Here is a 13200-nt window from a genome sequence, read left to right on the forward strand (position 1 = left end):
TGCTATAAAGGGCCAAGTTAAATCTGGAAGTGATTAAGGCTCTAAGATAGTGGTGTGCCAGCATCTGTGTTATGTGCCACAGTTGATCCTAAAAGCCAGAAAGGAGCATGAAGACCCAAGGCACCACCAAGGAGGGTTGGTTGGTTAAATAAGTGCACACAGATAAAGGAGTAAAATGCTTAAATATTTGGCACTTCCCAAGTAAGCAATCCAGGAATCAATCCATAACGAAGGTTTTCCCCTCTCTTCCTTCTGAATCAAGGAGAGCACAGTTTCCAAGGGCTGCAGCTGTGTGTGAAATATTTCAGTGTGTTAATCTTTGATTTTTTATTTCATTCCATTTTTCCTCTCTCCCCAGGAACTGGCAAACTCTGTCTACTTGGTTATGGAGGTGAGTATGTCTTTTTCTATCAGTTTCCCCTTCCCTCCCTGACCCCCCATTTGTCTCCTTTCCCTCTTGTTCTTTTCCCTCGGTTTGAACAGCCCAGCTTGTTGCACAAGTAGTGCTTTCTGCTCCCAGTCTCACCTGTGATGCTTTGCTAAGCTAATCTGCAGCCACATGCTTTGGGAACTGGAACAGTGTGGGTGAAGATAGCAGCCAGGGGGATTTTTCATTTTGCTGCTGTCGTGCTGGCACAAGTTTAATCAGTCAGACATCTTACCTCAAGGGTCAAATGGGTGTTACTGGGTAGTATCTGCTTCAGAGATATGTGGAAAGTAAGTTTTCTTCACACAGCTTAGCTACAGAACTTCCAAATGTTTTCCTTCCTCTGCAGTCTTGTTGACTTTCCATAATGATAAGGATGTGGGAAATTGTAAGGTTTCAGCTGTGCCTGTTCCCAGCTTTTTTGGGAGGTCTCTCCAGTGGTGACCCTCTGGTTTGATCTTTCTGCCTGATGTGCAAGCACACAGTTGTGCACATGCACAAAACACCAGTCAGTGCTGCTGTATCCCAGTGCAGCATGAGTAGGAGGGGAAACAGGACAGAGGAGGAACCTACTGGAGTGTTGTGCATGTGGTGTGAGGGTTTTATTTCCTTGCCAAGTTCTGAACACACATTTTTGACATGGGTGATTATTTATGTTTAACTATCACAATAAAACTGCCATCCTGATGACATTTGCTGTTTTTCTGTTTAATCTTTGATTTGCCCTACATTAACTGAGCTCTTTCTCTTCTGGTTGCAGTACTGTAATGGTGGTGACCTGGCAGACTATCTTCACAGTAAGTAGAACAGTGTGGAGACTATCTTCTGTATTCAGAGGAGAACACTGACTGTTTTAGCTCATTAAAGTTGCTGGGCTTTGTGGATGGTCTAAGCAGATGCTTAATTCCTGCAGAATAAAGGAAGTATCACTGCTCTCCTTCTGAGAGTTTCACCCTTGGTAATCATTTGAAAACAGAGAATCCATGACAAAATTTAATCCTGTAGTCTTGCCTGTGTAGGTCAGTGGTTACTTCTAGTGGTGTGACACATTTCAGTTTCAATGGTTTTACAGATGAAACATGGTTGAACACTGCTGGGGACATGGTTTGTCTTTTTTTGGTCACTGAAAAATCTATTTATATGGAAGCCTTACAGTTCTATAGGGCTGGATTAAAATAAGATCCCCAGAGGGTATGAAGTTTCCTTTAAGTTTTCCCCTAAGGGTGTCCCCACATGTGGGACAGAACACATCTCTTCCTTTCCTGTATTGAGAGTGACTGTGGTGCAGCCAGCAGTGTTGTGATGATGAAAACTACCCCACTTTAGGGTCGCTTGGAGACTGTAGCACAAATGACTGTGGTGCCTTAACCTTCTGATGGAACTGAAGTGTGTCTTTGCCATCAAACCAAATGAAGCATGCTTTGTGTGTTACCCTGTGATATTGCTTCAATCTCCCAAGCCTATTTTTCAGTGCAGCCCACTGCACAGGTAGAGGAAAATCACTTTGCACCTGAGGACCTAAGTCGGAGGAGAATGATGTGTTGAAAACCTTGCTTAGCTGCAGTCAGGCTCAGCTCTTGATTTTGAGTTGTTTGTTGTTGTCTTTTTTTCCTTGAAAATAGCCTTTTTTGTTGTTCAGCATGTTAACTAAAGGATTACTAAATGTGAAGAGACAACTTTAATCTTCTTTTACTTGTAGCTCTGGGTCATGGCTGAACAAAGTTTGTTCACATTGTTCACATAAAAAGCTAGTCAGCTGGATAATACTTTGGGCTCCTTATTTGAAGTACATGGTGCCTGGAAATGTCAAAAATTGAAGGATTAAAAGCTAAATTTACTTTTTTTTTCCCCCTTGAGCTAGTCCTGGTGTCCCTGGAATGATTTTTTGGGGGGCTTGATGTTTCATATAGGGTAAAGAGTTAGATTTGTGAACTTTTCAGAAAGGATTTAGTACTTGAAGGAAAAGGAAGGAATATTCTGCCTTTCAAGTGTTTTGTTTGTTTAAAATGGGGGTGAGACAAGCTACAGGCATTTGTTTTGTTAAAAGCCAGGTTTAGTGTGCTTTGTCTTAGATAAGTGGTGGTGTTTTGCATCTGTTGAGTGGTGCTGTGCTTAAAAAAGAGCATCTTTGGTGCTGGAACACACTTACAAAACCATTTTCCCTTGGTATTTATATTTGGTACCTTCTTTTTCTCCTTGAAGTGCTAATTTTAATGAGAAAAGCTTCGACAAAATAGTCAAACTGTAGCTTTCAAAGCCCAGTCATTGGTAAAATGGAATTTTTTAGCCAGTACAGAGAGAGAAGAACCTTGGTGTTGAAGCACAGGGTTGTGCTCTCTCATTGGTAAAGCTGCAAATGAGAACCCAGCTTCTGGCCAAATGACTTAGAGGAGTTTGTAGAAAATCTTCATGCTGCTGCTTCTGTGTGGACAGAAATGGGTAGATTCAGACTGGATGTTAGGCAGAAGCTCTTCACCATGAGCTTGGTGAGACACTGGATCAGGTTGCCCAGGGAGGTGGTAGAAGCCTCATCCCTGGAGGCTTTGAAGGCCAGAGAGGATGTGGCTCTGAGCAACCTCATCTAGTGTGAAGTGTCTCTGCCCATGGCAGGGGGGGTGGAACTAGATGATCCTTGAGGTCCCTTCCAGCCCTAATAATTCTACGATTTTATCTCCCTTCTATGACCACACTTAGATGAGACAAGTCAGGAATTTGGTGGCTAGTTTGAGTGTGTGATGATGAAGTCTATTTCCAAATAAAATTCACTTTTACCCCAGTTTGGTTTATTTGAGTGTTGCCTGGGCTAAGGTTTGATCTTTCTCTCCTTGACTTAATTTGAAGCAATTACCTTTAGCTCTGTTTTTACCAGTAAAATATTTTACCTTGACAGCTGTAAAGAGCAGCTGGTTGTGACTGGGCAATTGATGCTTTTATTTTAACTTGTAACATCTGTTTGCCAGTGAAGAGCACCAGCAGGCACACCTTTCCAGAGGGAGCAGGCAGTAAGGGACTGCAGCAGGAAAGTGAAGTTACTCCCATCACTGCAGCAGAGATTTGGGTCTTCTAGATACCAGTGTCAGCTCTTACACCACGTGGCTTTCCCTGTTCCCCCACATGCTCCTCTGGGGTTTCTCTACTCTGACCTTCTGCAGGTGCTTGAGGTGCTTTTGATGATACTGATTTTTTTTTTTTTTCTTCCTAAAAGCTCATTTTGCAAAGTTCAGATTTTCTTCCAGGGCATTTCACTGGTGCACAGGAGGCTCATCTCTACTGAGCATTTATTGTGCTGCTTCAGTTATTTTAATAATTGTGTGATGATGGTATTTAATTGCACCATCTACTTTCCCACCGACTCCCCGGTCGTTTTTGCTGGTGGTTCCTCTAACACTTAGGCAAGCTCCGCATGCAAATCCCCTGTTTCTCATTGAATGAGATGCTTGTAAGCTTCCCAATCCATTCTGCCCTCTAATTACAAGCATTAGGCAATAAGGTAATTCTGTGTTGGATCCAAAGGCACTCTAATTCTCCTTGCCTTCATAACTGGAGGACGTGCGTTCGTGCACGTTGCAATGCAATCTGTGTTTCAGCTGGGATATGGTGTTGGTCAGCCCCATCTCTTTGATACAACCCAAGGCTGTGTGTCTTCCAAGTAACATCATCTATGATACTCCTTAGTGGTACAGTCCCAATTTCCTTTCTGATAGACCCCTCTGGATGTTGCTGTCATTTAAAGCCCACCACAGGGTGTGATTTGAGCTGAGAGTAGCAGATTGCTGCCGTTTATGGTAGAGCTATGGGAAGCGCTGTGGAAGTGACCATCCCCATGATGGGAATACCTGGAATTCTGTGGCCTCAGGTCAGAGCAGGCTTATCTAAAGTCTCTTAAATTCTGTGACTTGGCATAGACAGAAGTTGTTCCTGAGTGCATATCCATGATCCTTCTTAAACCTGCTTCTTGGAGAGCACGTCTCTCAGAAGAAAACTTTGTGTAAGTTGGGGCATTTCTTGGTTTGACCATGATGTGTGCCAGGAGCTGTGACCTGTGTAGTTCATTCCAAGTGATGTGGGGACCTTTCTGTAAAGTGTGAGACACCACTGTGTAGTTTTTTACCCTCTACAGCTAGGGAATTAAGAAATACCTGTGATAAGATTAGACCTAGCTGGAGTAACTCTTCTGACTTGTATTCAAGACTTGGCAGGAGTCTCACTGGCCGTGTTCTGCATGGGTAGAGCTGAGACATTTACGAGGCAGGCCCCAAATAAATCAGCTTGATCTCAAGACTTCAGTGTGATTTTTTTTGCTTGGCCCATGTTAGAGACACTTGTGGCACCTGTGGGTAAGAGGAGAAGTTTTTTCCTAAATAACTTTTGCAAGTTGACGTTGTCATGTAACATCAGGAGGCATTCTCCAGTGCTTCTGCCCTTGGAGCAGCTGACAAGGGCTATTTACCACAGTTCGCATGGCAGCCTCTTGGCAGGTTGACCATCTCAGCACAGGCTGACCCAGGGCACTTTTAGGTGGTTTCATCCTTTTCTTACGCCTCAAGAGCTACAAGGCATGCAGGCCCCACACTGACCCACTGTAAATATTTGCTCTGATCTACTGACCTGTGTAGCTGCTGTTCCCCAGGCAGTAAGCTGAGTGCCTCGTTCGTCACTGAAGTGGAGCCCATGAAAATAAACACAGGGATATTATTACTTCTCAGTAATGGCAAAGTGAGGCTTGTGAAACAGCCTTCTCTGCAAGAATGTGTTGCTCACCACAGACAGCCATGGGGATGCCCAGGCTCCAGTGCAGGCTTAGAATTTTGCCAGCAGTTTTCTGGTCAAGATGAGACTATCTTCTTTCTACAGAGAACAGAAGTACAAGTTCCTTATTAGGCTATAGCAAAGAGAGAGTTGTTTTGTTCTCCACACTTGTTTTGGAGTTTGCAGCACCTAGGTTGAATGAGTTCCTCTATATCTTCTCCCTCCCTCTGTCAATGGTAGCTGGTTTAGAAGACCTTTCACAGACCAACATCCTGAGGTTGCTGGAAGTGTCAGTTGTATTTATGTCTGTGTCCTTCAGCTGGAGATTGCTGCTGTCATGCACTAGACTGATGGGCTGAGCGTGAGAGATAAGGAGTTTTGTTTTTCTGTGTTACTGTGTCCTGTTTGCTAATGGCAGGAGGCAAAAGGGTTTGCCCCTGCACTCCCCAAGTAACCAAGTGTCCCTTCTCTGCTCCTGAGGGCAACATCTCAATTTCACAGTCATCCTGCCTTGCTGCACTGCATCGATTTGTGAGATTTAATGCTGCCAGAGGATCCAGCAGACCTCTGTCTAATTTTATGGTGCTGCAACATGGTAGCTCCAATAACCACAGCAGTTGCACTGGGGAAAGCTGTCTGCAGGCTCAAAGCATCAGCTCAGGCTCTCCAATACCTTCGAAAGGCTGAGGGCTTTGTACAGTGTTCTGTAAAACAGAAAAGCCTAAATTCTGCAGAAGTTAGTAGCTTAGAGGCCCTATTTCCTTGGGTGAACGGCTTTTCCTGTTCTTGGTAGCAGTGTTGGTTTTAATATAAAGAGTTAGAAGGTCATGTTAGGGTGGCTTAGTTGGTTTGCAGAGGGCTGGGGGCTGGTGCTGTGTTGGCCTTATATAAAGGAGAGGGTAACGCCTTGAAGATGTGGTGTGCTGCTGGGACTGCAGGTCAGAACAAGGCTCTCAACAACATCATTTATCTGCTGGAGGCAGAGTGTGTTTAGCCAGGAGTTTGTAATTGCCTCCTAGCTTAATGATGTTCAGAACTGCCAAGCTTCAAGTCTTGCTTCATGTTTGGGGGATGATGAGGCAGCCTGTCCTTTCCTGGGCCTGACTGGAAGTAGAACTTTGGAGTTCTCATTGTTTTAAAGATGGTGCTTTAACTATTACTGAATGGGTTTCCTTGAACAGTAATACTGCTGAGACCTTGTGTTGGAGAGGAGATTGAGTATAGCTAAGATGCTGCACCTTTAATAGACAGAGAATGATACAGGACTAAGTACACTGATATGTTTCAGGAGCACCTCAGGGAAAGCCTGGTTAATGATGAGGCAGAAGATGCAAGTAGGTTTGGAAGACTTGCATCTGAGCTGCCTTTTAATATCCTTAAAAGACCTTCAGAAAAATCTCTCCTTCTTGCAGAGGAGTCTCAAATTCCAGCTGAGTATCAGTTCATGAGGAAAAAGGCCCCAGTAAGGGGAGAGAAACTCTATGTACATGTGCGCTGGTCTCACGTGGATGAGTCCAGGACCAGCTGATAGCCATGGTGACATTTTAGCTCTGCTTGTCCCTCCTCCTAGAGCAGTGAAGTTTGAGTGGTGGGAGTTTATTTTCTCTTCTAAGTGCTGTTTAACTTATCTGTGTCCCTTGCTGTTTCCCATGCCTGTATTTTACAAGTTAGATTTTTCATTTCCTGTGTTGCATTAAAGCTGTGTGCAGCCTCATCTGTGTTTTCATAAGGATTTCTCCCCTCTAGCTGACTAGGTAGAGGACCATTTTGAAACTCCTGCCAGCTTGGTTTAATGTCTTACTTGAGAGCAGCTGGAAAAACACTAATAAAGTCCCAAGTAATTTACAGGCACCTTTCACAGAAGAAATTCTTTTTTATTCAAGTGCTTGCTGTAAGCCTGACTTGCTCAGTGATGGCCAAGGAGGCAGGCTGGTAGCACTGTTGCTCCTGGGGTTTGACCAGCAGGCTGCTCCCAGCTTTGGCAAGGCTTTCACACCTGTTGCTCTTAAAATGAGAGCTGATGTTGTGTTGCTCTGATCAGAAGAGCCAGTTAAGGTTACTTTAATCCCTTTACTGTTTATTTTCACACCCCAGGTCTTGGGGAGCCTGTATCTCAGGAGAGTGCCTTTTGGAGTTTCCAGATTTGTAGGTTTTTGATTACTACAGCAGATTTTTAAGTAAAATCCTGTAAATGGGAGCATTCTGACATGTTCTTGCTGTGTTTGTGGATGTGTGATGGAGGGTGTCAGGTGACAGCTTGCAGGGGCTGCTTGGTGGGGATATGTTGTTAGGTATTGGACTGTGGTTCACCCTAACATTAGGTTTGGGGTTAGAATTATGGTTTGACCAAACAGGTAATGATGCACAAGAGTTAAGCCTAGACTTGGAGTCAGGCCCTAGAGTTAAAGGTCCTTGTAGCTCCACCCTTAGACATAATCTGGACCTCGGGTATCTAACCGCTGTTGACCACAGATCTAAGGTAGTAAGCCTCCTGCTTTTTAGGCCACAGACTCTGCTTAGTGCTTGCCTTGATCAGGCTAGCAGCTGTTGCTGAGGGAATCCCTAACCTCATCAAATGGAGCTTCTAGACCCAGCTGATAACCCAAATTCAGCAGCACTGGCCCAAGTTCACCATGAGAGACTTGGGGCTGAAATCAGCCCTGACCACAGAAATAGCTGGGAGTGCAAACACTCTCCCTTGTTTCCTGCAGGAATCATTTGGAAATGGTGTGTGGAGAAAAAAACACAGTTCCATACTTGGAAGTAAAAATGACAAATTATGGCTAATTGCTATTAGGAATCTGCCCCCCATGGCTCTTCAGACAGCTGGCATTGCAAGTTTGTCATCTGTGGTGGTTGTTTTTCCTCCTTCCTAGCCATGCGGACACTCAGTGAAGACACCATCAGGCTCTTCCTCCAGCAGATAGCAGGTGCCATGAAAATGCTGCACAGCAAAGGCATCATCCATCGGGACCTGAAACCACAGAACATCCTCCTGTCCTACGCTGGAGGCAGGAAATCAAATCCCAACAACATTCGCATCAAGATTGGTAAGACCTCGTTTCCAGCTCTCACCCCAAGTGCTTTTGGGAGGCCTTGGTGATGGAGAAGTGGCAAGCCTCAATCTTTCTTTGGAGACCTGTCTAGGAGAAGGAAAGAAGGGCTGCACTTCTTAAAGTGCACTCTTGTTTTTCATTTTCCTCACTTAGTTCCTCAGCTGGATGTAACCATCAGTCACAGATAAGCCATCAGTTGGCCCCAAGCAACAGGAGCTAGAGTTTCTGCTGGGCCAGGACACAGACTAACACAAAAGAATTAGGCAGACCTTGCTCTGCTTGCAGCAGAGTGGTTCCTCCCTCAGCAGAAACAAATACCAGCCTGCCCTAACTGGCTTGTAATCCCCAGGCTTCCCAGGAAATGAGCAGGCTTTGGGACTTCTGTCTTCAGCTTTTAATAGTATTGAGGCAGACATTGGTGTCTTAAGGCCTGACACTAGCTGCTGTCCTGTCTGACCTTAGAGCACAGTGGGAGTCAGGCACACCTAAAAGCAGGTGTTATCAGTCTGAGTTAGAGGCAGGCTTCCTGGCTGCTTCCTGAAGAAATTCACTTTTTGTACATTAGGAAGGTGGCACAGATGGACCAGTAGTTGGGACAGATGCTCCAGAAATCTAGTTACAGAGCACATGTATCCCCTGTGGTCCCTCAGAAACGAGTGCTGGATGATACCACACTCAAAATGTGGACTTCTGCTTATGTTACAGTTCATGAGCTGAAGCTGACACCAATTAGGTAAAACTGTGCCTCACCTGGGCCCTGTGCTGTGGAGAGAAGTGGTGATCCTTTCACTCAGCTGAGAAGTGAGGCCCAGTGGAGAAGTTTGAAAACTTTTGCTGCCTGTTTGGCTGAGGGTATTTTGTGAGGTGCAGAGCTATCTGGAAGGTGAAAGTGTCTGGGAACTGCAGATACAGGCAGGAGGGTTGCAGGCAAGGCTGCTTTTGGGTGTGATGTGCCCTGTACCCCCTCCCTCCTGCTTCCTTGAGAAGTCCAGGGAACAGCTCGCTGTACCAATGCATCAGTGACAGATGACAGTGCCAACAGCTGTGTCAGGCTCCTAGCTTCAAATATCTGGTAACCTTGAGAGATCCTCAAAGTATCATATGATCTGATGCTGAATAACCTGCAGAGGTAATTCATCTTGCTATTCCTTGTCCCTGGCTCTTGTAGCTGCCAGGTGAGCTATGGCTCAACTTTCGGTCCTCGTGCTGGGTTTAGCACTGTTGAAACTCCTCTAAAAGAACAGAACAAGATGTTTTCAGCAGGCCTGGTCTAGAAGTGGTGGCCAGTAGTGGTATGTCTTGGGTGTCTGTTACATAGTGTGTTTTCTCAATGGAGGAGAGCTTTGAGTTCCCCAAATCACACATCTTGGCATAGCAGCTGAACTAGCTATGATGTATTGGCACACTCTTACTGAAGCCAAGAGAGTTTTGGAGGGCAGTTGGGTGCAGGAGGAAGTGACAGCTCTGCAAAATGGATGGCAGTTGGTTCTTCTGAACACATTTTTTGTGGCCTGGTCCATCCTTTTCTAGTGCCTGTGGTGTGCATTAATGACTAGCAGAGGATGTGACTGCTTGAGAAAAGAGCTATCAGTCTTGTTAAGAATGAGGTACTTCACTTGCTGTGAAGATCATAGAAGTGAAGGGAAAATGGGGAGAATCACCTGGAGAAGGTGCAGGCTCTCTAGAGTTGGTGTTGGATCCTGACCTGACTCTCTCTCTTTGTAGCTGACTTTGGGTTTGCCCGATACCTGCAGAACAACATGATGGCAGCAACGTTGTGTGGCTCACCGATGTACATGGTAAGTGTGCTTTGCCCACAGGTTTTTCTGTGTTGCTCTTGCTTTGCCCACCAGAGCCAAGGCTTTGGTTTTCTGCTGGTCTTTCCCCCGAAGGTGAAATGTTGTTAATCTTGTCAGAAGCTAGCTGTTCTACAGGGAGACTTCATAAAGTTATAGCTGCTGGGAATGTTGGGCAGGAGGTGCCTATGGTGTCCTCCTAACTGTCAGGTGAGCTGTGGGTAGATAAAGCTGGCCAAAACAGAGCATTGATTGTTGTCTGCTCCCAGAAACTGCATCTTGCAGAGGGGATCAGGGCCTCTCCACACAAAACATAGGGAAATAAAAATCTATTTCCTCTGCTACAAACAAAGCAACAGCAGAGTGAGGACTGGGGTGGTAACTTCATGCATCTGGCTAGATTTGCAGTGTTGCTTTCTTGGGGGGAGCCCTCTGCTGTGCAACACATTAGAAGGGTGAAAATGGAGCTCACCTGCTTCTGATTGCAATTTGGTTTGTGTATTCCCACTCTCATACTCCCATTTCTTTCACCAAACCAGCTGCTTCCAGGATGACTTCTTAGCTTGTGAAAGAGTTGTGTTTAAAAAAAACCCTAACTGATCCCTATCACCTACTGCACTTTCCACTCTGGTACCAGGATGTGAGGAGGTGTCCTGTTGAATCAGGGAAATGAAAAATGACAAAAGCAGGCCAGGAGTAGAAATGTCAGAGAGCCATCTAATAGTTCCTGAGGATGTGGGTGTGAGCACAAAGCAAAAAGATGCTCTGGATTGATTTTAGGCTGAATTTTTTTACAAGTGCCCTGTGGCATCAGGCACCTGATTCTGAGCATGATCTAATTCACTCCAGGTTTGTTTTCTTTGGGGGCAGAGTTAGGCTGGACTGTGCTGCACTGCACAGGGGTAGGGTGTTTTGGTAGTGTGTTCCTCAAGCAGAACAAACTTCCTCTCTTTCCCTTTTTTTGTTTTGAAGCTTGATGTTTATTTGAGCTGTGCTATATGTGAAGATGAGGTAATCTTTATTTTCCTGCAAGAGTTTCCTGACCTGTCTATTTTTAGTGATACTTTTTCTTTTGGAGACTCATAAAAGTAAATGGGAACACCCAGCTTGTTTTTTCAAAGGGCTGGAGGAAGCCAGTGATGACCTCTTCCTTTTTTTTTCTTTTATTTTAAACAACTGGCTATTAGAAGGAGTCTGAGAAGGTTTCATTTGTTCTCTTGACTGATGGATTTGAAGGAAGATGCTGAGGGAAGTTCTAGTTGGGACTCGGGAGACGTTTGGAGTCTGTCCCTGGTTTAGCTCATAGCCCATTGCTGCTCTTTTAGAACAGAATTAACTGGGTTGGAATAGGCCTTCGAGATCATTGAGTCCAACCTATCACCCAACACCATCTGATCAACTCAACCATGGCACCAAGGGCCTCACCCAGTCTCTTCCTAAACACCTCCAGTGATGGTGACTCCACCACCTCCCTGGGCAGCCCATTCCAATGGGCAATCACTCTTTCTGTGAAGAACTTCTTCCTAACAGCCAGCCTGAGCCTCCCCTGGTGTAGCTTGAGACTGTGTCCTCTTGTTCTGGTGCTGGTTGCCTGGGAGAAGAGACTCACACACACACAAACCCCATCCCCTGGCTACAACCTCCCTTCAGGTAGTTGTAGAAAGCAATACGGTCTCCCCTGAGCCTCTTCTTCTCCAGGCTAAGCAACCCCAGCTCCCTCAGCCTCTCCTCACAGGGCTGTGCTCCAAACCCCTCCCCAGCTTTGTTGCCCTTCTCTGGACACCTTCCAGCAACTCAACATCTTTCCTAAACTGAGGGGCCCAGAACTGGAAACAGGACTCAAGGTGTGGCCTGGCTACTCAGTGCTGAGTACAGGAGCACAATGACCTCCCTGCTCCTGCTGGCCACACTATTCCTGATAAAGGCCAGGATGCCATTGGCCTTCTTGGCCCCCTGGGCACACTGCTGGCTCATGTTTGGCCTACTGTCAACCAGTACCCCCAGGTCCCTCTCTGCCTGGCCACTCTCCAGCCACTCTGACCCCAGCCTGTAGCACTGCATGGGGTTGTTGTGGCCAATGTGTAGAACCTGGCACTTAGATGTGCTAAATCTCATGCCCTTGGACTCTGCCCATCTGTCCAGCCTCTCAAGGTCCCTCTGCAGAGCTCTCCTGCCCTCTAACAGATCAACACCTGCCCCTGGATTCACTCTTAAAGGTATCTTACCCACACCAAACTGAGTACTCTGTCTGAACCCTGAGATGATCCACATCATGGGAGATTGCATCCTCCTTGTGCAGTTCTTGTTCTGCTTCCTTGGTTTTGCCTGGTGTCATGCCTGCTTCCCTTGGACACATTGGCCTCCTGTTTGCTGCTATAGCCTTTTTTTCTTTTTTTCCCTGTTACATGTGGCCTTTGCTTGTGACAGAGCTGGAAAATTGATCCTGTTCCATGCTGGCAGCACTCTAATGAAGTCTGTCATTATAAACACGTGGGATTAGCAGGCCTGCCCTTCTGTCCCTCTTCTGCTGCCGTTCCTGGGGCATGCTGCCTCCTAAGCCACAGGGCTTTGTGGACTTGCAGTGTCTTCAGGTTCTGGAACAAGCCTGGGAGGGGGCAGCCAAGGGCATGGTGTGAGATTAGAAACCAGGGTCTGAGGCACAGCAGGGCTCAAGCCGTTGGACTGAAATGCACAGATCTGCCTTTGAACCCAAACTGTTGACCTTGGCAGCAGGCTCTGGAGCATACTTAATATGCTACCATCTTGGACTAACTGAGGCTAGTGCACAAGTGTTGCAGATTAGGATGGAGGCTGAAGCCTACTTGTGCAATGTGAGCCTTTGCTCTTTCTGGTCACTTAGCTGATACTTGCTTTGGTTTAGAAGATTCATCTGTGTGATTTCAGTGAGGCTGCTTCTAGGCACAGGTGGATTCAGAAGAACATGGTGTGCTGAGAAGGGAAGGTATTGAGTTTCCCCAAACTAGCCAGACAGCATAGGCTAGTTTTTTTGTCTGTCTGAATGAAAGTCTCTGCTTCCCTCACTTACATAGGGAATTGGCCCTTTCAAGATAGTCTTGCAGTCTTCTTGGGAGAAAATCTGTCATATTTATTGGGGAATCTAGCTACAGAGTTTTAAAAGCCTAATAGTGGACTCCCATTTTGTTCCTGCTTA

At 45.8% G+C, this 13200-nt stretch overlaps 1 protein-coding gene across 1 annotated transcript in view; it reads left to right on the plus strand.

Annotated features, from left to right (window-relative positions):
• ULK1 (unc-51 like autophagy activating kinase 1) overlaps positions 1-13200 on the plus strand; it is an 83746-nt gene that overhangs the window by 16915 nt on the left and 53631 nt on the right. Inside the window, exons 5-8 of the mRNA XM_054173323.1 lie at positions 359-391; positions 1188-1224; positions 8053-8226; positions 9958-10031. Coding sequence (XP_054029298.1) covers positions 359-391; positions 1188-1224; positions 8053-8226; positions 9958-10031 — 318 coding nt within the window. The remainder of the gene's footprint in view (positions 1-358; positions 392-1187; positions 1225-8052; positions 8227-9957; positions 10032-13200) is intronic.

This window comes from Dryobates pubescens, chromosome 25 (genome assembly GCF_014839835.1).
Source record: "Dryobates pubescens isolate bDryPub1 chromosome 25, bDryPub1.pri, whole genome shotgun sequence".
In the NCBI taxonomy this organism is placed as follows: domain Eukaryota; kingdom Metazoa; phylum Chordata; class Aves; order Piciformes; family Picidae; genus Dryobates; species Dryobates pubescens.